The sequence below is a fragment of the Megalops cyprinoides genome, chromosome 10, assembly GCF_013368585.1.
Source record: "Megalops cyprinoides isolate fMegCyp1 chromosome 10, fMegCyp1.pri, whole genome shotgun sequence".
Taxonomy (NCBI): domain Eukaryota; kingdom Metazoa; phylum Chordata; class Actinopteri; order Elopiformes; family Megalopidae; genus Megalops; species Megalops cyprinoides.
The window spans coordinates 8413693-8441685 of record NC_050592.1 but is presented as its reverse complement, the minus strand read 5'-3'; the positions used below and the strand labels follow the sequence as shown (position 1 = coordinate 8441685).

Genomic DNA, 27993 nt, shown 5'->3' with positions numbered 1-27993 from the left:
TTCCACAGGCGGAGTGGTGCAGAGAGAGGAGGGAGAGTACTGCGGCAGCTGGCGGTGTAGCGGAGGGAGACTAAATCCCAAAAACCCTATGCGGTGCGGCTCCTTAGTTTGCCGGCTTCACTGCGAATGTCACAGACCAGCGAAAGAGATCTACATCCTCGCTGGATGTACTGCCTGTGACTATAATATTAACAAAACACAATAGTTTTTAAATATAACCTCCTGAAGGTTTTGAATGGGAAAAGGTATAGTCTTTTTAATATTTCATCGCCTGTAGTTCTCACAGACGAAATTTAAGACAATCAACTTATTTATTTTTATATCATAACTAGATAACCAGCGTCCAAGTTCGCCCACAAGTTGTCGCTGAGTGAAAATAGCGTCGCAAAGCCATCAGAAGGCAGTAGCAGTCTTCATTATCGTTGTAACATTTTAAATTCTGCTAAAAAATTCAACCTCAAGCGACCGGCACATCTCAAGCGTCTCGTCACCTGAAGGGAACCGACCGACTGCGCCAACATGGGGGTAAGACCTCAGTTTCTACCTTTGCTATACTGGAAGATGTTGGAAACTGCTTCGAAGTCGTAGCAGTGAACAAGAAATTTCTAACAGCAATGCAGTGGACCCCAAACTGCAGTGTCATGTATTTTTTTTTGCCTATGGAAATCCCGAGTGTCAGAGTGACATTGACTCTAATGCGGATTTTGGTTTACCTCAGTCTCATAGACTGCGACAAAGTGATGTGACTAGTATGACAAGTTTTAAAGCAATTGTTCGGAGACGTTAAAACGCATCGTAACAGAATGTAGTGTCATCATGTCACTTGCTGATGCTATTTGCAATCTGACCAGGAACAGAATAATGATCATGAATCTGGAAAACGATTAATTCAATGTGTAAATGTCAATGTTACTAGGAGTACTGACAGAAATAACGTGAGGCCATGGAAAATATCCCGATGGCTGTCTGAGCAGGCTACCGGCTTCCAGAAAGGCACCTTTGACTAAATCGGTGGTTTTTTGGAATGTTGTTTTACTTTACATAATTTACAACAGAACTGTTTTACTTCTGTTTCTAATGTTCTGATGACAATTAGTGTGTTCCATGTACCCCGCCTCCACATTACTTTTTTTAGGTGGCACTGCCTTTTCCTTTACGCTTTAATTAAAGGGTGTTTTTTATCACACAACTTGCCTATGTGCGACATTTTACAGCGCTGTAATAGGAAATGTATCGGGGCTCAAGAGCAGAGAACTGATGCTGTGTGGTGTTATAAATTGCGTATGGTCTGTGTGGCAGCGATGCCTCAGCGCCGGTCGACCACACTAACCCATGCGTCATAATGCGGTTACCGGGAATAAGCGTCCTACCAGTTTATGTCTTCCCCTTAATATATGACATAACCAGACCCAGTAATCGTAATGTATTTATATCAATATATGAATCCCTCTATAGCAGACACTGGATGAGGTTAAAACACTGAATTTCATCCCTTAGCAGAGTGAACAAGTCAAGTCAAATGTATCACACTGCGTCACAGTGAGGCTTAGACCAGTAATCAGACGGGATTTTCAGACAAAAAGTACGAAAATCAAATTAGAAATTATCTGGTCAAAGCTTCAAATTAAGTCAGCGTTATACTTATGAACATCATTAATATTGGAAAAAGTTAAAATGCACACAGAACGCCGGTGCTGATGTGACTGCCGGGGTGAATTGAAAATTCTAACTGTGATGTTTCCTGGTAGATTATCCTTTTACCTATGTTAGATTATTGCAGTTTAACAATATTTCAACTTCGCCCTGGTTTTCCGGTGTGAATTAATTAGATGTCATGACGGTGCGAATAGTAACGCTCTTCCCCCGGGGTTAAATGTGGGGGTAAGCCATGCCAGCGGAGGGGGTTCAAGATGGTCAATTTAGGTGACATTTAAATTTCTTCCTGTGACCTTTTGGGGCTGTTTTCACAGAGAAATGTCCACAGAGTGCAGTGAACTGTAAAACTCTGAGGATACGATCGTAGAATAGGAGTCTATAGTTACCATCCACTGTCGGCAGACGCTGCGTCAAAATGGATGCTTTGCGGAGCAGCAACATTTTAAGATTACGCGTAACAATTTAAGACTGAGTACCGATTTTAAAAACCCGACACCGGTACACCGAACGCTTTCGTTGTCGCATAATAATCGCCTGCCTTGGATTCGCTTCCGTCTATGTGACACATGCATGAGCGCGGTAATTTTCCGCTACATGCCTAACCTATAGTGTACCCACCGGTGCACTTTCTCATGACAACTCCCCTTTATTGCCCCTGTACAGTCATTTAAACTGCCATGCGGTCAGCTCTGTGGCTTCCCTGACACGTTCGGCGGCGTTCAGATTGTATGCCGGCCGGCTTTCGGCAGGGCGGCAGGAGAGGGAATCGCACATGAGACTCGATAACTGCGTCAAACAGGAGGCGGGGACTGGAGAGTGGAAATTCCCGAGCAAGAGATGTGATAGGCGCGCAGGAGGCCCTGCTGATTGAGACAGACAGGGAGAGCCACTGAGGCAGGGGGTGAAGGGTAGGGGCCAAAGGATGTTGATCGAGAATATTAGAAAGTGTAACGTAGAAGATCCTGTAACCCTAGACGGGCTTTTCAGCCACGAAGGTCATTAATACTATGAGCGAAACAGGCGCTGCGGGCTTGCAGTCGGACATTGTGACGTGGCTGTATTAATTAATAAAAAAGCTGTCCCGAGGTCGGGATGCTTGTGGCTGTGGCTCGCTGATGCTTAGAGAGAGAGAAAGAGAGATAGAGAGAGAGAAAGAAGCAGATGGAGTCAGCTGAGAGCACGAGAGATCGTTCTTAACGGCTTTACCTTCGTACACGTGAGCATGTGTTTATGGAGGGGGGGGGGCATAATGACTGATGTGCAGGTGTGGTGAGAGAGGGATTTGTGGCAGGCAGGGAGGAGGAGGAGGAGGATAGGGAGGAGGAGGAGAGGGCGGGGGGATCTTGTTACTGGATAATTGCCTTTGCTCACATTTCCATGTCTCGTGTTTCCTTGTGGGCCAAGTTACCGGGCAGCAGCAGCAGTCCGTGGGGGGGCAGGGGGGTGGTGGCTTTGGTTGTCCTGCTGGTACAGTATTTGCTGCAGTTGGATTGGCCGGCTCTCGTGGCGAGTCCTTGGTGCACCCATCGCAACGGTTTGCGCAGTGCATCACAACGCGGCTGTGCCCTTTGGGCGAGCCCGCTGAACACCCCAGGCCTGCTCTGGGGCACAATCTCAGCCTCTCGGGTTGACGGTGCCCCCCCCCAAATAACTTCTCCCATTCAGTCAAGCAAGGTCATTCGCTCAAATACATCATCTTGGTTAATTGTTATTCATTTTACTTGTGTTACCGTGTTAACAGTATTATTTATTTATCTGTTCGGCATGGACCCTTATCCAGAACTTTCTTCAAACCTTCTTTGTTTCATGATGCATATTATTCCCATGCAAATTATAATAATACCAACTTCAATTCATGAAATTTACGGGTAGTTATTCCTTCAGTTCGGGAACCTTTTTAGGCTTTTTCGGCATATTCTGCCTGCTCATTTAGGCATTGCTATCTGAGGTTTTGATCTTGTCTCTCCCGAGAGAGTGAACCGGGGTGTCTGCTTCTGCGGATTTTGATCGTTTTTTGAGGGTTTTTTTTTTCTTCCAGGTTTGTCCCTAGAGCAGAATACTCTGCAGCACTGGAAGGGCTCCTCAAGGTCAGGGCAGGAGACATCTGCTGACGAGAGTCAGGGCCCCGCTCGGTGTCGGGGGGGGGGGAGGGACCGTGGGATGCTGCAGGTCACAGCCCCCCGTCGGTGCCTACAATATTAATGAACAAATCTATCAGTCAAGTCAGATGGTTTCAGTATAGCGCCGTGCGCTGCCGTGGCTGACGTGGCTGGTGTGGAGTGCTGTTTTAGAGCCAGGAGGCGTCCGGTGCAAAAGGCAGCGGAACAGATGAAATAAGACCTGCCCAGGCCTCTGTGAGGACAGGGGCCACACGCGGGGTGGGGGGGGGGGGGGGGGGAGAAGCGCTGGAAGTGGCCGGGAGAGGCTTCTGTCTTTCCCAGCAAGGTCACACTGAGGCGGTCCTGCCTGAAGAGCTGCTGCGCTTTTCCAGAAAATGCTGCCTCATTGAAAAAAAAGGCTCTGTCAAGGAACAAGTGGGATGGCTGCGCAAACCGCGAGCGGGAGACTAAATATAGAACGGCCTGCTCCCGTGCTTTCGAATGCGTGAGTCCGATAGCCAGAGGCAGAGGGCCGTGTGCAGCCCCACACACACACACACACACACACACACACACACACACACACACACACACACACACACGCACGGCGGCGTGTGTTCTACGCTCCGTTCAGTGAGCATCGCAACCAGAGGCCACACCGCCTCCAAGCGCTCCCCTGCCGAGTGGATAAGTGGGGCGTGACTTTGGGGGAGTGTTCTCATGGGAGACCTCCGGGGAAAGCCAGGGTCAGGATGCTCCTGTGAAGTGATCCTGGTGGGGCCAGTAGGGGGCAGTCGTCCGTTTTTGACTGACAGAGAAATCGAAGCCCCCGGTGCAACAGTAGTGACCCTGTGCTGTGGTGGATGCCATCTTCACACACCCTTAATCACTGTGGTCATTAAAGTCCCCATCACACTTATTACTTATCGCTTAACACGGGTGTCACCCTACCATAAATAACCCCCAGTCTTCCAGCCAAATTTCCAAGCTGGCTCTTACAAGACAGCCATTGGACCATTAACTGATTAAAATAAATCCCCCTTCAGCCTGTGGTGTGCTGAGGTTTGGTAGTGGTTGAGGTTCCCCTCATTGTAATGTTGTTTGAGATTCTTGAAAGCAGCAATACAGTTGGAAGTGATTATGACTATGATTATGATTATGATGATGATTGTTATTATTATCATCAGAATCACAGTGCTGATTGGGAGGAAGAGAGAGACTCAGGGCAGGTAACCCAGGAAAGCCTCATACAGCCACAGCTCCTGGGATGAGCAGATCAGTGGATGGAGAGAGAGGGACAGATGGGCGGAGGGGAATGACCCTGTAAGATGGGATTTCTTTTTTGGAAATTACACTACACATGAAGCAAGGGCGGGTCAAACGAGGACATGAGGCATGCTTTTCGCTGACTTTTTTGCCTGTAAGGACAAAAAGGAACGTATGGATTTTCAGTAATGACGTCTCCATGATATTGATTGGAAGTCAAAGCAGTTTCGGCCGAAGTGATTCAAAGCGTCGGTATGTGTTTTTGTTTTAGTCACGCTGCCAGATATCTGCCAGCAGCTGCAGCAGCTGGTAACTGACAACCGGCTTTTGGCTTGGAGCGCAATATCAGAACTTTATGAAAGGAATCAAATTGTGTTTGCGCTGCCGAGGGAGGGAGTGAGTGAGAGAGTATGCCAGGCTATTTCGTGAGATTGTCCCTTTGCTCAGGGTAGAGCCGCAGGAGTGTGGCAGGTTGTCTGAGGCAGTGTTCACTGGGTTAATCCCACAGTGCAATAATCAGATAATCAGACAGTGCTAATCCCCTCAGACCCAGCTCCACTTCCAGCCCTGTTACCAGCCCCTTACATACAATACAATACATAACAATACATTCTGCCCCAACTACTGATCTCAGATCAGTTTGAATTGTTTACACATAATGGGTGGGAGTTAGGACTTAGGTTATACTGGAAGATTGTGGATCAGTTGATTGAAGGTAGAAAGAAGTAGCACCAGTTTGCCACACACACAGCAGACACCACACCGAGGCAGAGTATTGACTTGTCAGTCTCCGCTCTTCCGCGGCACATGGAAAATTCCGCTTCCATCTGTTGTGTGCCTAACCTGTGCACACTTGTGAAAGGGAGGCCGTACTGGAGGGGATTACCTGCAATGCCAGAGTGCAGCAGGCTTCTGAAGGCCTCTCACATCTTCTAACAAGACAGGGGCCGAGAGCGAGACTCAGTGAGAGAGAGCGAGAGAGCTGCACTTCACCCCCAGTGTCGCATCCGTCTGTGTCAGCCCTTATATCAAACATATCGAAAGATATTCATTAATATCATATAACAATATATCACCATTCATTTAGTTTTTCTTCAGTTTATACACTTTGGCTGTTAATTGTTTGAATAAAACATGAACAAGCGCTCACTGATTTAGTCATTTTATTGTTAATTGAGGTGTTACCTGTGATGTTTCCTTGCCTGGTGAGATACACAGTTACAGAGGTACATTAACGTTAGATCCAGCTGGACGTTAACAGGAGTAACTGCGATTGCATGTTAGTGTCTCGCTCAACTGTCAAACGAGAAGCCCTCCAGTCTCAGACACACTTCCCTAACAACCCTTCCAAACTTCCTTCAAAGAGACGCCAGGTGTGGAAATAACCAAACCTCAAACTCTGTCTGCTTCTCTCTCGACTCAGAGTCGCCATGTCCTCCCCCATTTGGCAGTCGCACGCTTTAGAGTTTCGACATTCTGTGGGGCCTGTCAGGAAGCCGAGCGCTGTCCAGACAGACGCTGCTTCTGGCTCGGGGGTCTGGCTGACTGGGCTCGCATTGTGCCGCACCGTGTCCCCTCTCCACAGAGAGACCACATGCTGCGCCCCCCCCCCCCCCCCCCCCCCGAGTCTCCCCGGTGACTTTTTCACAGTGCCCTACTTTGCTCGACGTCAGCCGTTCTCCTGCCGCATTGTGCCTGCGGAATTCTGCCGCGGCGCAGGCCCGGGCTGCAGGCTGAGCGTTCAGGGCTGTCCAACTCACTGCCCGAACAGGCCGTCCAACTCAGTGCCTGCAGATGGGTCTAATTAACAGCCTGTAAATGTCGCCTCATTGCAAGTGAAGGCTGCGGGCTGACTGTTCAGGCCTGTCCAGCTCGCTGCCCGAACAGGCCATCCAGCTCAATGCCTGTAGACAGGCCCAATTAACAGCCTATAAATGTCATCTGATTGCATGTGAAGTCAGACTCCTGTCTCCTCTTCCACTCTCAGATTAAGTCTCTTTGCTGCTAGTCAGCATAATCAAGCGGTATGCACTATTCTATGCAGGTGCTCATTTGCAAATTCATGTTTTTCAAGGGAGAGGCCTTTCTGGAATCAACGTAGAAGCAGATCATTTGTACAATAAACCCAATTACAGGTGCATCTATTACCTGTGACAGGGATGTGCAGGGAAGACCAGAGCAGTGAGTTTGGCAGGCCTCCATCAGCTGAGGGGACAGCACATTACATTACATTATATTGTTGGCATTTATCAGACTCTCTTATCCAGATCGACTTACATCAATTACAGGTTTTTACAATGTTATCCGTTTATACAGCTGGATATTTACTGAGGCAGTTGTGAGTTAAGTACCTTGCCCAAGGGTACAGCAAGCAGTGCCCCCGTGGAAAATCGAACTGGTAACCTTTTACAAGTCCTGCTCCTTAACCACTATGCTAAACTACCACCCCACAGGGGTGAGGACTGCGTTCCCTGGCGCACCATACCACTGTTCATCGCTTAAACACGACGCCCCCTTACACCGAGACGGTACCCAGCAGGCAGCCCAGCCAGTGATTACGCTCCTCTGCAGACAGAGGATCAAACCGCTTCCGTTGTGAGTGCCACTATCTAGAGACACGGCGCTCGCCAGCTGAGAGCCTCGTCTCGGAACAAGTGGTCCCTGCCAGGGGTGCCACGGTGTCACCTTGTTAATGCTGCACTGCAGCGTATGAGGACACCGGTCGACTTTGGCGAGGTGTGCCGTGGATTGGGCTCATAAGGCAGGTAGAGCAATGGTAAATAATGCAGGGTGGCTGTGCCGCAGTGAATCTGCTGTGTAGTTATCAGCCAGCGCATCGGGCTCAATGTCTTTCTCCGGCGGCTGTAATTCCAGCCCGGTGTCTCCGTTCCTCCCCTACTGCAGAGACCAGTGTGTGATTACGCTTCTTAGAAACTCACAGGAAAACTTGCACACCGACACAGCCACACATTGACTTGTACAGACACACACACACACACACACACACACATTTTCTGGTTTCACTCTCAAGGTCTCGGGGCACAGGCAGCCATTGTGAACAGACATCGTATTGAATAAAGAAACCAATCATTTTGTTCCCATTGTCATCAGTTATGGTCCTGCATGCAACAAGTAGCTTGTGAGCTTTGCTGACCTTAAACAATACTGCTAATCATATTGTACCAATTTTTCGCTTTGGATACATTCTCAAACACTTGAAGTCCACGGCCTATGCAGAATATATTTTCCCACTCAGGAATCTGAACTTTCATCACTGTACGTTATCCTGGTCAAGCTGCACACCTGAACAAAGTGGGCTGAGAGGGTGGGCTTAATGTTTTAGACTGAGGCACTCTAGAACAAGAGAACACATTCCATCTGGCTCTCTCAGACCTTCATAAGCTGAACACCATTTACCATGTAACCACAGTGGAAATGACGGAATCTGCATATGGCACTACAGCACCTGTTGACATCTTTCTTCCCCAAATCACATTTGCCGGTGGCCTCATCCATTAACGCCACGGAACTCGTTTACGCCTTATTAAACAAAGGCCTCGCCTCCGCCGACTCCCCAGGTGAAACGGAACACTGCGGCCTCCCTGTCACGTGGCTGCAGACGGGGTGGGTTCGGTAACGCGATGTGCACCGCGATATGGCTTCTCCCCCTTCATTACGACGACAGCCCCATCCGCGGCTGTGTTTGTCGGCCTTCCCATCGACTCGCGTAACGAAGCCTTCCTTAATGGGAGCGAGTACATAGCCTGTATCACAGCAGGGACTGTGTCATGTTACAGCGGGGTGGCACACAGTGTACTAAAGTAGTCATGTCTTGTGAACGATAGACTGCAATGCAGTAAATCGTGCTGGCAGACGAGAGTTTCTGATTTCAGTTTCCGATTTTCAATAGCTGCGCTATTGCCAATGATGATTGTCGTGACAGTAGTCTTCAGTTGCTTGAATAATTTGAAAATGATACTATTGTTCTTTCTGTAACAAAGATTCTTATCATTGCAAAGTAGTGTCAGGATGGATCATTCTCTGAAGAGCCCATGTGAAGATTGATGAAGCCAAGGTGGCCAAACATGCAGAGTAACTTTTCTGATGTAACCACGGACGATCACTCATGCCCCGCTCATGGGGTGCTGAATGGGGGGGTGGAGTTTGGTTCCGTGTCAGACAGTGACAGACAGAGTGTCGGGTCTCCTCTTTATTGCGCTGGGTACAGAACCCCTCAGCACTTTATCGTGTACCTGACAGAGCCCAGTACCGCCAGGCTTGTCTCAGTCACTGCGGTGACAGCAGCATGTGGCGCCCCTGGATTTCCCCATTGTTTAACAGATGAGTGACAGGGATCATTCATTCAGGCCTAAGCTGCAAAGTGAGCGACCAGCTGTATTGCAGTGGGAGGGTGGCTGTGCAAACCGGGGGATTTTGGGGTCAACAGGGAGGAGCTTGATGGCTGAGGGGGGGATGGAACCCGAGGTAATCAGGGCCTAAATTAAATTGCTGTTAATCACGCAGACCCCGGACGACAGACAGGGGACAGCGGTCAATATCTAATTATCAGTGTGGGATCAGTGTGACAGCCCGCCTCTTGTCACTCTTAACCCCGGACCAACCCCTCTATCTCTTTCAATCTCTGAAAGCTTTCCACCCCCCCCCCCCCCCCCACACACACACACACACACACAGACACACACAAAGTCTCTCTTGCTGTCTGTTGCCTCTCAGTCATTTAACCTCTACACTCATTCACCACCACTCTGTGTCCCTCTCTGGCTGTATATGACTTTAGTACCTGATCATCACCCCCCCCCCCCGCAATAACTGCATCGTTTCTGTGTGTCTGGCCTGATAGAGAGCACACTGAAGGGCCAGATAAAGGGAAGGGTTCTTGGGGGGGGGGGGGGGGGTCCCGGCACAGAGGTGGGTGTGCCCAAGTGGTGACAGTGCCCTGCATGAATGCACAGTTCACCACCGTTAGCACACAGTGACTGCAGCGCCACAGCTTGTAAAGGGCGCGCACCCTTTTCTGACTCACATCCCATCGGCAGTTGTCTTAATCAAACACAGCCAAGTCCATGGAAGGCCAGACGTTTATCGTAAAATAGACCCCGTTTGCGTGCTCTGGTTAAGCAAAACCCACCTTTAAGCCTTAAATAAAAGACGTACCTTATGAATGTGATTTGACTATAAAACATGAGTCCATCAGACCATCGGAACCAAGAAAGTATTACGCGGTCGAAAAGATGATGTCATTGTTTAATTACACTGTTAAAAATATGGACATTTTAAAGTTCATGCTTGAAGTACAGGAGCATGCTAGTGCTAACAAATCCCCACGTACATTCGAGGGAACCGCTGCCGACCACATTTCATCACCGGACCTGATCTGTCTCCACGGTTACCGTGGTAGTTTTCCATTGCATCCCACCTGTCACTCACTGGAGGAAGACAAGCTGTGGAGACACGGTTTGGCCGGGCTTGCCCGATCTTGCACAGTCAGAACGGAGAACGGCTAGACTTAATAGCAGTTAGCGCAGCCCGCAAACCACTGCCCGTGGGCACTGTACCGTAATATCACTATGAATGTTACTGCATACTGTGAACAAATATTTCTTGGCAAGGCTTTCACGGTGGAATATTTTAGGGAGTCTTACAATGGGCACAGAAAGAGCAGCAGCCAAAAAGTTTGGCTGCTGGCTTCTGTGTGTGACATTGATCAAAGACCTGTTGTGTGAATGAAGTGTGTGTGTATGTGTGCTGTATAATGAAGTGTGTGTTTGTGTGTGTGTGTGTGTGTGTGTGTGTGTATTTGCATGCTTTGCTGGTTTATGATTTGTGTATGTGTGCCTGTTCTGTAAGTGTGTGTGTGTGTGTGTGTTATTAGGAAATGTATATGTGCTGCGTTAGGGGGTGTGTGTATCTGCGTGTTCTGTATTTGTATGTGTTGTTTCATGGTAAGTGTGTGTGTTCTGTTTCAGAGTGCATGTTCCTGTGAGAGGGAGTGTTCTGTACTAGGCAGTGTTAGGGTGTGTTTCCCACAGTGTGCAGGCCTGGGCACATGCTCTGTCTCACCAGGTCCCTCCCCAGCCCCCCCCCCCGAGCACATTGTTTCTCTGTGGGAACAATTTGGCCTTTTCTTATGCTCCTCACACCCCTGCCATCACCTAGCAATCAGTGTGCACAAGCCTGCACACCTGAGCGTAGGGAGAGGAGCGTAGGGCCGGCTGAGGACAGAGCAGTGTCCTGAGCCCCCCTCAGGGTGGGGGTTACAGTCTCCCCTAAAGCACACCTTGATCCCCCCCAGACAGCCGCTCCCAACCTCTGTATCGATTCCACCCCACCGAAGAAAGCCGGTATTGACCGGCGTAATGCCGCTGCGCTGTTATTTTCCGGTCACGTGACACACTGGTGGCGGTAAGGCCGAGGTGGATGTGAAAGGCCGGGCTGAGATGGAGTGATTTAGATGGATCTGTCTCTCTCAGAGAGGCAGGAGGGAAGCAGGACACGGTGCAGAGTGAAGCTCGCCCAGACGTCTCCGTGTGTCTCCAGCAAAACCTCCCTCCACTGTGCTGACCATGCACAGACGGCCTGCTAGAGACAGGTGTCTACTTACGTCTGAGGTCACATTATATTCATATTAAATTATAAATAAGTTATATTTGTATATATGTTCTGGCTCCTCAGTGGTTGCCTATTAATTTCACAGAGTGGTAGTATTTTCAGTGGCTAGCCAATGGCTCCACTATGTCTAAAATGGAGACTGGGGGCTGAGAACAGCGGGGCATCAGCCTTGAAAGAATAGGTGCTCTGTGACTGATGCACAGCTCCTTTACATCCTTTCAAATCAGCCATTTCATGTTCAGCTCCTGCCTTTGCTGGCATGCAGGTAGTCACCCTGTAAAAAATGCTATTGTTAGCACTGACAGCTAATGATGAGAACAAAATTTTACCGGTTTGGCTCAAGAGATTATGCTAGTGGGACCTTAGGGAAAGCACTATTTTTGTCTTACGTATGAGGGATATGTTTTTATCCCAAGTTAAGCTGTTTTCACAAGAAAATGTAACAAGAGCGATTTAAAGGACTAAAACAGATCCACAAGTCCAGCTGATTTTGTCTTTCCATTCCACCGAACATGGAAAAAAAGAGTAACATGGTACTATGCCTGAGATGTTTGTTGGCTCAGGTACAGTTAAAGAACTGAAGTCTGTATCCCGTGTGCTATCCCCGTGTTGAGGTATCATGTAACCGGTCACATGCAGGGATGTCAGGGAACAGACATGGACGGTAACAAGCCTGTAAAGAGATCATGGCTTAACCCCTCCCCTTTTTTCTGTCTCCTCTATAGTATGGACGATCAGACAGCTACCGCGTGGCCACCACGCAAGACAAGGATGACAAGGACTCTCCAAAGAAGAAGACCAGGACCAAAGATCTCGATGATCTGAAGAAAGAAGTCCCATTGGTAAGCTCCAGATGTGCCCAGGAGATGTCACATTACACAGTCCTGCTGTTACATTTGTTTACACCACACACTCATGAAAAAAGGCAGCCATTTTGTCTGTGTGACACAACAGCCCTTGAATTAAGCCTGCTTTCATCCCTTGCTACAGTAAAACGCACAAGGAGCAGAAATGGTGACAAAAGACACAGAGCATTGGCTATACTCCAAGTATCTAAAGAAAGACATTCAAAGGAAGCCATGGAAGGAAAGGAAACTACTTGCCCTTTGCTACAGTGGTGATTGCAGGGGCCAGACTGACCCTCTAGGAATGACATCAGAACAGCACATTACTGTATGTGGCTGGCAGTGTGTAAGATCTGGGACCACTGTGCCAGTCAGCTACAAGTTCCCATTGTATATCACCCACACGTCAGCAAAAAGAGGTTGAATCCTCAGATCTGCGAGGCTTCATCTCAGTGAAAGCACCACACCGAAACACTCTATAGTAGGCTGAAGAATGAAGCGATCAATGTTGTTTCTTTTTCATTCTGTAAATAGAGCTCTGAAGAGAGACTCGGGAAGGTCAAGGCACAACACAATGTAGGGTGTCCATTTACACAGGCAGTGCAGTGCTTCATATACAGCCCATTCCACCTAAGTGCCTCTCCACTTGTAAAGAGCACCACGTAACACAGAGCGGGGTTCAGGTGTACAGGCCTTGCGCTGTGATAAATTGCGTCGTGATGACAAGTGAGCGCCACGGACACACAATGACAGACGGCCGTGCCGACGGCGTCCTTCTCCCCGTCTCACGTGTCTGCGTCTGTCTCCTTCCAGACGGAACACAAGATGTCTGTGGAAGAAGTTTGCCGGAAATTCAACACTGACATCGTCCAGGTGAGACACGTGTTCTGCACTGAGCTGCAGTTCTGTCAGTCAGACACCAGGGGGCACTACTGCATCGTTCCAGTATCAGACTCCTCTGTCTACTCTCTTCTGTGTAGCTGTACAAACAATGTACTTTTCTCTAATGTAATGAGTTGTAGTAAATTATAGTTTTCAAATTGTAATCAACGCTAAGATTTCAAAATCCAGTGCCAAATGCAAAATACTGTAATCTCTTACTGTACATGTCCTGAAATTCAGCTTCGAGCCTTTGTCCCTTGGCATCTGCTGTTCACTGAATGCCACGATCACAGAACACCGTGTGGAGTCAGTAATGAGTATGCTGACTCTCTCTTTCGTCTATTTCTCTTTCTTTCCCTCTGTCTGTCTGTCCATCTGTCTGCCCCAGGGTCTGACCAACGCCAAGGCCGCAGAGTTCCTGATCCGGGACGGGCCCAACGCCCTCACCCCACCTCCCACCACGCCGGAGTGGGTCAAGTTCTGCCGCCAGCTCTTCGGAGGCTTCTCCATCCTGCTGTGGACCGGAGCCATCCTCTGCTTCCTGGCCTATGCCATCCAGGCGGCCACCGAGGACGAGCCCGCAGGGGACAATGTGAGTCTCGGCGGACTCTCCTCACAGCACCTTTTATTCACAATGTGGGTAGGGTGAACAGCACTGTGATCCCATAGTCTCCTCATGTTGTTACAGACATCCTCATTTATGTAGGGTGGCAGTGTAGCATCGTGGTGAGGAGCAGGACTCGTAACCAAAAGGTTGTTGGTTCGATTCCCTGCTGGGGCACTGCTGCTGTACCCTTGGGCAAGATACTTAACCCTCAATTACCTCAGTAAATATCAGCTGCGTAAATGGATAACAAAAAAAAAAAACTGACGTAAGTTGCTCTGGATAAGAGCGTCTGCTAAATGTCAATAATGTAATTGTCAGGGGGCTCAGGCAGGGACTCAAGTGCAGACAGGAAGGCACGATGAACAAGTCGAGTTTATTGTATCCAAACGGTATCCGAAAACGAGGTCAGAACAGGCAAAGTGAAAAAACCAGGGAAAACACGGCGAACAACAACCAGAAAACAGATACAAAAAATCGAGGTCGAGAGGAACAAGCAGGGTCGCAAAACGGGCCGGCAAAACAGAACAAAGAACGGCTGGTAGCGAAACAGGAGGACTGAGACGAACTAGCAAAGAGCACGCAACAAACAGGGACTATATAGGGCGAGTCAGATGAGGGGATGAGATGCAGGTGTGCAGGCAGGCAGGTGATCAGGCACAGGTGGGCGGAGACAGGGCGGAGAACAGGGCAGGGCTGGAACACAGGGGAAAACAGTAAACATGAGCACATGGACAGCGAAAACAAAACCGGCTAAGAAGCCGCCGTACTGACAGTAATGTACTGTAGTCTTTTGGAGTTGCCCACATGTTACAGCTGGTGACAGCCTCAGACACAACAAGGAAACACTAAGAACTAAGAGACAAATCAATATACAGCAATAATAAAATCAAGCCAGTCAGTTATTTATCATTTATTTAGTATCACGTAAGTAGTTCCTGTAGCACTGTACTGTAATATCATAGATTATGTATGATATACAAAAAGCATGGTGCTAAGGAGCAGGGCTTATAACCAAAATGTTGCTGGTTCGATTCCCAGCTAGGGCACTGCTGCTGTACCCTTGGGCAAGGTACTTAACCCAGAATTGCCTCAGTAAAATATCCAGCTGTACAAATGGATAATGTGCAAAAAAAATTGTAACCTATGTAAGTTCCTCTGGAAAAGGGCGTCTGCTAAATGCCAATGATGTAATGTAATGCTGGTTTTCACAGCTGAGTCTGAATGAGCGGTGGTCCGTCTCTCCCCTCTCTCCCTGTCCTGCAGCTATATCTGGGTATTGTGCTGTCGGCTGTTGTCATCATCACGGGCTGCTTCTCCTACTTCCAGGAGGCCAAGAGCTCCAAAATCATGGAGTCCTTTAAGAACATGGTGCCCCAGGTACGGAAAGGAGGGTCTGGCTTTTCCTCCGCCTCCCTCTTCCTCCCGCCCGCGGCCCTGCCCCCCCGTCCCGCCTCTGTATCACCTCCTGCCGCCTCTCTCCGTCTGGGCAGAGGTTTCCCTTGCTCAGAGCTGTGTCGAGGTCTTGCTTAGTGCATTGTCACTCCTTTCTTTTCCTCTTTCCTCTGTTTAATGTGTTCTGTGTGTGTGTGTGTGTGTGTGTGTGTGTGTGTGCGTGTGTGTATGGGAGTGTGTGTGTGTGTGTGTGTGTGTGTGTGTGTGTGTATGGGAGTGTGTGTGTGTGTGTGTGTGTGTGTGTGTGTGTGTGTGTGTGTGTGTGTGTGTATGGGAGTGTGTGTGTGTGTGTGTGTATGGGAGTGTGTGTGTGTGTGTGTGTGTGTGTGTGTATGTGTGTATGGGAGTGTGTGTGTGTGTGTGTGTATACATGAATATAATTGTGTTTATGAGTCTGTGTGTGTGTGTGTGTGTGTGTGTGTTTGCATGTTTATGTGTGTGGATTTTTTGTGTATATGCGTAAGTATAACTGTGTTTGTTAGTGTATGTGTGGTTGTGCGTGTTTGTGTGTATGCGTAAGCATAACCGTGTTTGTGAATCTGTGTGTGTGTGGTTGTGTGTATGCGTAAGTATAACCGTGTTTGTTAATCTATTGTGTATGTGTCTGTGTGTTTGTGCATCTGTGAGTGTGCATATGCACACATGTTCACATGCACCGGTAACCCCGGTCGGTCCCTTTCCGCAGCAAGCTCTGGTGATCCGCGAGGGTGAGAAGATGCAGATCAATGCAGAGGAGGTGGTGGCCGGGGATCTGGTGGAGGTGAAGGGCGGAGACAGGATTCCTGCTGACCTCCGGATCGTCTCCTCTCACGGCTGCAAGGTGCCAACACAGCTTTTCCTCTGCTTACTGTGCCCCAAAGAACACATTTGCTGGTTTGATTGCTGTTGTGCCCCTGGGCTAGGTACTTAGCCCAGATTGCCTGAGTAAACATTCAGCTATATAAAATGGAAAGAATGTAAAAATTGTAAGCTGTGTAAGTCTGGATAAGACGGTCTACTGAAATGTAACGTAACATGCAGTAAATACACCTCACAAACTGTATATACTTCAAATGGCAGACTGCTTACTTAACTATACCAACTATCTGTCAGGTGGACAACTCTTCTCTGACTGGCGAATCAGAGCCCCAGACCCGGTCACCTGACTGCACCCACGACAACCCGCTGGAGACCCGCAACATCGCCTTTTTCTCCACCAACTGCGTGGAAGGTAGCGTCGCCACGACAACTGCGTGACTGTCCACCTCGCTGTCTCTTTCTGTGCCTCGTGCCGCCTCACTCTGAACCAGAGAGCAGGGCACTGCCATAGCAACACTCGTGTCCCCGTTTCCGCCTCCATCTTACCTGTCACCCCCGCTCTCCCTTTCTCTCTCTCTCTCTCTCTCTCTCTCTCTCTCTCTCTCTCTTTGTCAGCACACTGCCAGTATCAGCATTAGTGCCTCCTGTCTGAGGCATTACAATCTCCAGGGATCCACTCAGACTGGTCTCTTAGTCGCCCGCTAATGCAGAGGTTCTGCTTGGGTATTTATAGTGGCATCACCAACACGGGGCCTAATACTTATCGAACCCCTGCTTTGGTGTAGAGTGCTCTGCTCCCGCTGACCTAGCACTCTCTGCTCCTGTTTTAATGCAAATCCGACGTGGGTGAAACGGCCAGTGTGCTAAAAGCACAGGCCAGGAAGGACAGAGGTACGAAAGACTGACGGACCTGCATGAATGACAGAGATGAGTTCACAGAAAGCCGAGTCATCTGAGTTCGCCCAGTGGATGACGTACCTAGAGACAATCCCTCCTCATGCCACCAATTACTCACCAGCTGCCTTCTCAATCACTCCAAATCTGGCTGGATCAAAAGATTGCCATCATATTTATATGAGCATGAGCACCAGTTTATATTTGAAAAGGATTATGTTCGGATATGATTAAATGTTCCAGTATACAGAAAAAAAATGTCTTTGTCAGTGTGACCAATTTCAAAAGCTTTCAGCGTTTGTTGTGGTAGAACTACTTTTTGTTCTCGATTTTTTTGACTCAACTTTTTTTTTTTTTACTTGGCTTAACTAAATCAGTTTAAATATAGTCATTTAAAAGGATCTGAATCTGTTTCAGTCCATGTGCACTGAGTCACTGAATTGTCTGGCTTTTTGTTTTTGGAATCTTCCATGAATGTCCAGCAGAGGGCGATAGATGTCCAAAAAAAAGTATTTAGTCAACGGTTTCCAGTATGTCAGAAATCATATTTGCACTGTCTTATATGGTGTAGTCAAGGATCCACCAGCACAGATATACAATTCAAAAATCTAATCCCTCTTCATTAGCCAGTACATTTCATCAGTTACTCATCTCTGGTTTCAGTGCTGTCATTTACAGGTAACCACCATGTATTTCTTTGTGAAAAAGTTATTGTGCATTAGTCTTACCACAGTTTTAGTGTCAACCACATCTTATAGCACAGTGGTGGCAGCAGTGTAGCATAGCGGTACAGAGTAGGGCTCATAACCAAAAGGCTGCTGTTTCAATTCCCTGTTGGGGCACTGCTGTTGTACCCTTAGCCAAGGTATTTAACCCAGAATTGTTTCAGTAAATATCCAGCTGTATAAATGGATAACATGTAACACTGTGACCTATGTAAATCACTCTGGATTAGATTGTCTGCTAAATGACAAAAATGTAATGTAAATGTAACACAGTGTTTCTGTGTCTGTGGACCTCTGTGGCTTCAGAGCCTGTGTGTCTGTGTCACTAAGAGACAATCGCTCTCTCTCTCGCTCTCTCTCTCTCACTCTGTCTGTCTCTCTCTCTCTGTCTCTCTTTCTTGATCTCACTCCTTCTCTCTCTCTGTCTCTCTCTCTCTCTCACACTCTGTCTCTCTCTCTCTCTCCCTTGTCCTCTCTCTCTCTCTGTCTCTCTCCCTCTCTCTCCTAAAGGCACGGCGCGTGGCATCGTGGTGTGCACGGGCGACCGCACAGTCATGGGCAGGATCGCCACCCTGACCTCAGGGCTGGAGACGGGCAAAACCCCCATCGCCAAGGAGATCGAGCACTTCATCCACCTGATCACGGGCGTGGCCGTCTTCCTGGGCGTCACCTTCTTCATCCTGTCCATCGTGCTGGGCTACAGCTGGCTGGAGGCCGTCATCTTCCTCATCGGCATCATCGTGGCCAACGTGCCGGAGGGACTGCTGGCCACCGTCACCGTGAGTGTCCCCGCCTGTCGTGGCTTTCTGTGGCCTTTCTCTTCGTGTCTCTCTCTTTATCTTCCCTTCCCTCTCGTGGTCTCTCTGAGTCTCTCCTAGCCTGTCTGTGTCTCTCTCTTTATCACTCCTTATCTCTCGTTGGTCTCTCTATGTCCCACCTGGTGTCTCTTTGTCTGTCTGGATTTCTCTATGTCTCTATGTGTATCTTTTTCCCTTTCAGATATTCTGTGTTTCCTTGTCTTTTTTTGTCTCCATAAGTCTCCTTACTTCATCCTCTGCCTCGTCAGTCGACTCGCCTAACCACGCCTCTCTCTCTCTCTCTGCACATCCAGGTGTGTCTGACCCTGACGGCCAAGCGCATGGCTCGCAAGAACTGCCTGGTCAAGAACCTGGAGGCTGTGGAGACCCTGGGCTCCACCTCCACCATCTGCTCCGACAAGACCGGAACCCTGACCCAGAACCGCATGACCGTGGCCCACATGTGGTTCGACAACCAGATCCACGAGGCCGACACCACAGAGGACCAGTCCGGTGAGAGAAAGCAGACTGCGCAGCTGATTACAAGCACACACTAAAGACAATAGCACAATTACCCAGAGTTCAGCAGGAGATGCTCAGCAAGGGTCAGCGAATACCTCTAAGCTCTCAATTGCTTGCCCATCCTGCCATGCACTGCCAATATACTAAATGGGACAGCAGTGTGATGTAGCGGTAAGGAGCAGGGCCCACAACCAAAAGGTTGCCAGTTCGATTCCCCACGGGGGCACTGCTTGCTGTACCCTTGAGCAAGGCACTTAACCCACAATTGCCACAAAAGTCACTCTGGATAAGAGTGTCTGCTAAATGACAATAATGTAACGTAATGTAATGAATAACCAGATTCAGGGTGTAACGCATAGGGAGGCAGCTCCATCTGGCGCTCTCTCACTCTCCACCCTCCCCTGTTACGCGTCTGTCCCTCTCACCCCCATCCAGGTGCCTCCTTCGACAAGAGCTCCATCACGTGGGTGTCCCTGGCGCGCGTCGCCGCCCTGTGCAACCGCGCCGTGTTCAAGGCGGGCCAGGAGAGCATGCCCATCCTGAAGCGCGACGTGGCGGGCGACGCCTCTGAGTCGGCCTTGCTCAAGTGCATCGAGCTCTCCTGCGGCTCCGTCAAGGCCATGCGGGAGAGGAACAAGAAGGTGGCCGAGATCCCCTTCAACTCCACCAACAAGTACCAGGTCAGGGGACCCGCCGAGGCTGAACGCTGCGCACCCCCCCACCCCCAACCAGCCAGCCAGCCAGCCAGCCAGCCAGCCACTGAGACTGTACACGGCTAAAAGACACGCTAAGGAAGAATTTACCATTTCTAACCAGCCCACACATGAGATACCACCTGCGAGTGTTACCCCTTTCAGCTACACCTGTAGAAGAGACCTACATGTATATTTCCCAATGTGTAACTGCAATGGGAACTAACTACTTGGAAGTAATATATAAATAATCCCCTTTTCCCTTGTATAACTACACCTGCATGAGAGAGATAGAGGGAGAGGGGAAAGGAGAGAGAGACAGAGAGAAAGAGAGGGGGAAGGAAAGGAAGGGAGAGAGAACTTGCCAAGGACATCCATAACTCCCTCAGAATCACCCAGACACTGATACTGTGCTCATATGTCTACTCTGTCTCTACAGTCCACTGAGTATAAGCAGTCCACCTGTCAGCAGGCCCGGCGCTATGGTGGGCACCCCCAGACAGACCTCAGTGCACCCCCCGTTGTCTCCTTATATCCCGATGCCTACATAGTATTTGTGATTTTTTGTGCCCCCGCCCCCCACCCTCCGTGGATTGCAATTGCACCCTTCTGTATTTTCACCTGGTGCCGGGCCTGCCTATCAGTATTGGGGTCAGTCTCACTGTAAAATACACTGCGACATTCTACACTCGGCGAGACTCTAGAGAACGTAACCATCGCCTCGTGCCCCCTCCACAGCTCTCCGTGCATGAAACAGAGGACCCCAACGACAACCGCTACCTGCTGGTGATGAAGGGCGCCCCCGAGAGGATCCTGGACCGCTGCTCCACCATCCTGCTACAGGGCAAGGAGCAGCCCATGGACGAGGAGCTCAAAGAGGCCTTCCAAAACGCTTACCTGGAGCTGGGCGGCCTGGGAGAGAGAGTGCTCGGTATGGAGGGTGATAGGAAGGGGGGAGGGGGGGTGTCGGGTCAGAGCGAAGGGGGAGAGAGTGGTAGGTGAACGGAAGAGAGGGAGAATGGGGGGGAATGCTAAGAGAGAGTGTTGGGAAAGAGGGAGAGAGAGTGTTGGGAGAGAGGGAGAGTGACAGTGTTGGGGAAAAGGGAGAGAGAGTGTTGGGAGAGAGGGAGAGAGACAGTATTGGGAAAAAGGGAGAGAGAGTGTTGGAAGAGGGAGAGAGAGTGCTGGCACAGAGGGAGAGAGAGAGTGTTGAAAGAGGGAATGAGAGAGTGTTGGGAAAGAGGGGATAGAGGGTGTTGGGAGAGAGGGAGAGAATGTTGGGTGAGCAGAAGGTGTAGGGTGTAACAGGAGAGGGGGCCTGTAGATTTGGATCTTGGAGTAAAAGTGATCATTAAACATTCATAATGAAGTCCGAATTAGTATGTTAATTGAAATGACACATAATAATCACACGGAGGATGGAGGATGTGGAATAGTTTACAGACACCTTCTGCGCGTCACTCAGCACAGCGTGACCTCACTGTCCCTCCCTCTCCAGGCTTCTGCCACCTCCTGATGCCTGAGGACCAGTACCCCAAGGGCTTCGCCTTCGACTGCGACGACGTCAACTTCCAGACGGACAACCTGTGCTTTGTGGGCCTGATGTCCATGATCGACCCGCCCCGGGCGGCCGTGCCTGACGCCGTGGGCAAGTGCCGCTCCGCCGGCATCAAGGTCATCATGGTGACCGGGGACCACCCGATCACGGCCAAGGCCATCGCCAAGGGCGTGGGCATCATCTCCGAGGGCAACGAGACCGTGGAGGACATCGCTGCCAGGCTCAACATCCCCGTCAGCCAGGTCAACCCCAGGTAATGCGTCAAATTCAAATTCAAATTCAAATTCAAATTCACACACAAAGCCGCCGAAGCAGTGACTGTGAAATTCATATAAAGAGCAAGAGCACACATTCCATAGGTCCCCTCCACCTCACCTCCACCCACACATACGGCTACATTTACATTTATTCATTTGGCAGATGCTTTTATCCAAAGCAGCTCACAAGTGGCACAAAGGACAACACAAGCAAACAGTCCACAGCATTAGAAGTGCTTCATGACCAGGTTTCAGTAGTTTGCCAGACAAGGTACAGGCTAGCTAGCAGAGATATAAGTGCATGCGATCATCAATTTGAGGATTTTTTAAGGGAAACAAGTTCAAGACATAAGAAATTGCTTTAGGTGGTAGTCTTTCAGGTGTTCCGATGAGCGCGGAAGCACATACTTATATATACACGACCACCCAAACACAAACACACACGTCAGTGTAGTGCTCACTTGCTTCCCCATTGTCGTCACTGATTTAGATCAGCATACACATGCTACCTTCACCTCAACTTCTATGCGTCCCTGTGTGTGTGTGTGTGTGTGTGTGTGTGCGTGCGTGTGTGTGACAGGGATGCCAAGGCCTGTGTGATCCACGGCACGGACCTGAAGGACCTCTCCCAGGAGCAGATAGACGAGATTTTGAGGAACCACACTGAGATCGTCTTTGCCAGGACCTCCCCCCAGCAGAAGCTCATCATTGTGGAGGGCTGCCAGAGACAGGTGTGTGCGCCTGCTCTCACTGACACACATCAGGAGCGAATCACACCCCCTTACACACAGCGTTGTACCCACCAGGGTGGGCCCACTCCTCCTCTCTCAGTCAGATTCAGCAGTCATTTTGCCCCTTGTCATGTGACTGATGCATTCCAACGGAAGTTGTGCCCAGCTTTCTATCCCTGGGGGATAAGGTGCACTACGGATATGAGTCTTTCTTCTTTTTGCATGGGGGTTTCAGCGCCTGTTTTCCTCTTTATCACATAAAATACTCCTCGTGCTCTTCCACTCACTCCCTCAGCTCTGCTTGCTCCTGTCACCCTGCACTGTTTGATCACCCTCAGCAAGCGCGTGCTGACGAGCCTGCCGTCTGTCCGCTGTCTCTCAGGGAGCAATCGTGGCCGTGACAGGTGACGGTGTTAACGACTCGCCCGCTCTGAAGAAGGCCGACATCGGCGTGGCCATGGGCATATCCGGCTCCGACGTCTCCAAACAGGCCGCCGACATGATCCTGCTGGACGACAACTTCGCCTCCATAGTCACTGGCGTGGAAGAGGGTGAGTGTCGCGAACTGCCCCTCTGCTCAACCCCTTGCCGGGACCCCCTGTTTCTGTTGGCAAGGAAGACATAGAGGACGTCTAGGTCACTGGTCACTGACTTACCAAGTTTCATAGAATAACAGAATATAAGCCTCTTGTACACTGGAACATAGAGTGATACCTGCCTCCATTCAGATTTATCTGAGTGAGGTTAAAGGTTAAAGGAGGAGAGAGCACATAGCTGGGGCAGGGGGGGCGAGAGACGGGTGGGTGAAGTTGCCTGGGTTTCCACCTTGCAGGTCGCCTGATCTTCGACAACCTGAAGAAGTCCATCGCCTACACCCTGACCAGCAACATCCCCGAGATCACACCCTTCCTCCTCTTCATCATCGTCAACATCCCGCTGCCCCTGGGTACCATCACCATCCTATGTATCGACTTGGGCACCGACATGGTAAGAGTGCACTCACACGTCGTTCACAGCCTGCGCGGAGGTGCTCACACCCACGCTCAGCATATACATTACCAGTCAAAGGTTTGGACGCAACTTTTACTATTTTCCACATTGTAGAATAATATTAAAGAGACGAAAAATATGAAATAACACAAATGGAATAATGCAGTAACCATTTGTTAAACAGATCAAAACCATCCAATATTTTTTTTAATTATTTTTTTTTGGAAAGCAATTCATACACAGGCATGAACTTCACCATTAATATTTGTCTAAGAAACAAATCTTAAGAAGAAGAATAAGTCTTTAGATCAAAATGTGTTTAAATGCATGTTTCCCATTATCTTAATCAGGTGTGTCCAAACTTTTGACTGGTACTGTATGTAGACTGTATAGCACTCATGGATGCCACACACACACACAAACACACACACGCGCACGGCCCCAGTTAAAGCAGTCCCGCCCTCTCCCCAGGTTCCTGCCATCTCCCTGGCCTATGAAGCAGCCGAGAGCGACATCATGAAGAGGCAGCCCAGGAACCCTCGCGTGGACAAGCTGGTGAACGAGAGGCTGATCAGCATCGCCTACGGGCAGATCGGTGGGTCCCCCCCCGTCCCTCCCCGTGTCTCAGGCTCACCGCCCCTGCCCTTTAACCTCTGACCTTTGACCTCAGGTAGAGGAGTACCGGTCTCATAGTATCTCAGTGCACTCGCTCAGTCTGTCTCCAGAAGGAAACATGAAATGTTCCCTGAGAGCCAGCTACACTGTATGGTGAATGGCAGATTGCATTGGCGGGTCTGGCTTAAAGACAGGGTGTAATTATGTTGCATTAAGCTTTCACCATTCAAGCATTAGCTCAGACAGGATCAGCGATAGCTATAGCTATAAGAAACATGTGATTACATTTCCAGTTTTAGACTGTTCTTACCTGAACCACACCTGATGATGCGTCTAGATACAGCCATGTTTACCCGTGTGTCAGAATGGGATTTACAATGTTAAGGTTTTTTTTCCAGTAACAGTTTTCCCATATGGGAAAGTCACATCATTGGTTGTTTGCCCAAAATGTTGAAATGATGGATAGCATGGCCTTTTACAGCCTCTAGAGAAGTCATTTAATCAGCAAAAATATAAAGGAATGGTATTGACTATGACATCTCCTTTTCCTCCTGTCTGGATATTAATTATATTCATTGTCATGATTGTCATGGGAGAGGTCATCATTTCTATTATTGTTATTTTCATTCTGTTAGACACCAGCTGCAAAAGCAATAATAAGGAAAAGAAACTCAAGAAAGTATTGATTTTTCTCCATCTCAGTGCTCAGTGCTTGTCTGTGTGGACACATGAGAGAATCATATAGCTGGATACAGGATGTTATTAATGCTCCGTTTCCCTGTGCAGGTATGATCCAGGCTCTGGGGGGCTTCTTCAGCTACTTTGTGATCCTGGCAGAGAACGGCTTCCTGCCCTCGGTGCTGGTGGGCATCCGCCTCCGATGGGACGACCGCACCGTGAATGACCTGGAGGACAGCTACGGCCAGCAGTGGGTCTGTACTCTCATTCCTGCTGTCTCTCCCTCTCTCATGCTCCTGTACTGTCTATCCATCTTCTTTCTCCCCAAATCTCTCTCTTCCTTTGTTTTCTTTCTCAGTCCCTCTCATCCTACTCTTTCTCTATCTCTTTCCTCCTCTCTATTCTCTCTCTCTCTCTCTCTCTCTCCCTCTCCTCCTCTCTCTCTGCTGCCCTTTTTTGTCTCCCTCTCACCAGGGTGTCTGCACTAAAACTCCCCCCCCCCTTCTCTCTCTCTCTCTCTCTCTCTCCCCAGACCTATGAGCAGAGGAAGATAGTGGAGTTCACCTGTCACACCGCCTTCTTCGTCAGTATTGTAGTGGTGCAGTGGGCCGATGTCATCATCTGCAAGACCAGACGCAACTCTGTCTTCCAGCAGGGCATGAAGTGAGTGTGGCCGACCGTCCGTCTGTCTGTGTCTGCCTCTCTGACCCTCAGTGTCTGTCAGTCAGCTTCACTGTCTTTGTCTGCTTCTCTCTCTGCCTGTCTGTCTGTCTGTCTGTATGACCCTCAGTGTCTGTCAGTCAGCTTCACTGTCTTTCCCTGCTTCTCTCTCTGTCTGTCTGGCTCTCAATGGCTCCCTTTCTGCCTCTGTCCCTGTTCTTTCATGTCCATATGAATGCCGCTCTCTGTCACTGTGCCTGTCTGCCTATTTCTGGATCAGTGTCTGTTCCTGTGCCTGTCTTGCCTCTGTACACCCTGAACCTCTAATCTCAACTGCACTGTTCTGCTCTTCCTAGGAATAAAATCCTGATCTTTGGGCTGTTTGAGGAGACAGCCCTGGCTGCCTTCCTGTCTTACTGCCCAGGCATGGATGTGGCACTCAGGATGTACCCCTTAAAGTGAGTGCCCCCAGAGAACCTCCTGAATCTCACACACAGTCACAGAACTTGCTGAATCACACATACCTGTACATGGTCACAGCGCCCACAGAAGACCACACCTGGTGACAGTTTTTGCTGAATCACGGCATACAATCATGGTGCATACTAAAGACCACACATGGTCAGAGTGCCTACTGAATCACACACAGAGTCACAGAGCTTGCTGAATCACACATACCTGCATATGGTCACACCACGCCTGGTTCGCTGAATCACGTACACGGTCACAGTGCGTACTAAAGACCGGAGAGCACCTGAATTACCACGCGGTCACAGTGTCCACCAAAGACTCCACACGGTTGCAGTGCCTGCAGAATGACACAGACAGTCACAGTGTCCACAACACCACTGCTTCTGTCTTGAAATTCAGAACTACACTGGTAATGTGGTAATGAGGTGATGTGAACCAGCCCTAACTCGGCCCTAAAGCAGTGTCACAGATGGCAGGGGGGAAAGCGCCTCTTGCAGGAATGAGTGCGGGGCCCGTGACTGTGAATAACCCCATGTTTCTGCTGTCCGCTCTGTCTCCCTCAGGCCCAGCTGGTGGTTCTGCGCATTCCCCTACAGTTTCCTCATCTTTGTGTATGACGAAATCCGAAAACTCCTCCTGCGCAGAAACCCCGGAGGTACAGACACAGGCCGAGCCTTCTCAGCGACTGTACACACACACACACACACACGCACACACAAGCACACACACACACACACACACACGCACACACACACACACACACACGCGCACACACACACACACACACACGCACACGCGCACGCACACACACGCACACACGCGCACGCACACGCACACACACGCGCACACGCGCACACACACACGCACACATGCGTGCACACACACACAAACACACATACACACACACATATGTATAACACATTTATTTAGCAGACGCTCTTATCCAGAGCGACTTTCAGCACAAGAGAGCAGAAGTATATCCATTTAAGCTGAATGAGCAATAATGTCAGACCAGGTTAACAACACTCCCAGACCAGTGAGTGTGAGCGTAACAGTATTCAAGCAATACCATAACTTAACTTGGACTAACCTGAGGAGACAGCCTGAAAACTAAGGGCATGCATGTACACACACTCCCATAAATTTCAGTCACTAGATCACAGAATCCATAACACGTAACGGCAGATCTAAGATTGCTGAAACAAATGGAAGTGACTATATCAATACAAAAACATTACTAAGGTGAGCCTTCCTTTAACACCGTTTATCTCTCTTTCTCTCTCCCTGCAGGTTGGGTGGAAAAGGAGACATACTATTGATCGATGATATACTTCTATACTCACTCCTCCATTCTCCATTTCTTCTGCTTCTCCCCACCCCTCTCAATACTCACCACCAATTGCCCCCCATAGAAAAACAATAGGACAAAAAGCAAATGTTACAACGACCCCCCCCCCCCCCCCCCCATCCCTCACTTGGGATCAGAGAGAAGAAGAGAGGACAAAAGCAGAGAAAGTCGTGGGTCTCTCCCCTGTGTCGTTATACCTGGAGGAGTCAGTGAGGCCCCGCCTACTTCCCATCCTGCCTATTATGACACTGTACATATGCATTACAGCACTGCTGTGCACACAAACCAGTATATATAGATATATCTCCAGACAGCAGCTGCTTAGTGCTTATGTAAAGGTATTGAGCCATTGTATAAGGGGGACTGTCTCAATTCTGTGAATAGGACATTTCCCCATGGTCTCCTCTTACCCCTGCCCCCTTCCCACCTCCCTGCTCCAGACAGGTATTTGAACCACAAAAGTCACAGGGAGATCCCACTTCTGACACCATTCGGACCGTAATACTCACCTACTGCTACAGCAGGGGGCGAATAGAGTGTATTCTTTCTCTCTGTGCGTGTCCTCCTTTTCTCTCCAAGTTCAGCCACAGTGATGTTGTTTTTTGAACAATTTCTCCTTTTTTTCCAATTAAATGAGGGAAGGGGCACATGAGAGCTGCTTCCGTTATTTGGGCATAAAGCACAGCCCCTCCCTCTCTCCCTCCATCCCAGTTTGTCCCTCTGTGTGCACTGTGTGAACCATTGTCCTTTGTAACTACTTCCCAGTTGAAAACAGTATCCATCTTTCTGTGTGTTCTAGGAAACAAATATTTCTTCTCCA

General features: G+C 49.3%; 1 protein-coding gene across 1 annotated transcript; it reads left to right on the top strand.

Moving 5' to 3' along the window:
- atp1a3b (ATPase Na+/K+ transporting subunit alpha 3b) lies at positions 1-27295 on the top strand. The gene is made up of 21 exons (XM_036538125.1): positions 1-525; positions 12377-12493; positions 13310-13369; positions 13767-13970; positions 15249-15362; positions 16123-16257; positions 16530-16647; positions 18365-18633; positions 18966-19164; positions 19609-19853; positions 20604-20796; positions 21364-21676; positions 22261-22411; positions 22794-22962; positions 23244-23398; positions 23873-23996; positions 24803-24948; positions 25227-25357; positions 25711-25812; positions 26389-26480; positions 27116-27295. Exons 1-21 carry the CDS (start codon positions 520-522, stop codon positions 27142-27144), a joined length of 3072 nt encoding a protein of 1023 aa, XP_036394018.1. The 5' UTR covers positions 1-519; the 3' UTR covers positions 27145-27295.
- Positions 27296-27993: the final 698 nt, after the last annotated feature.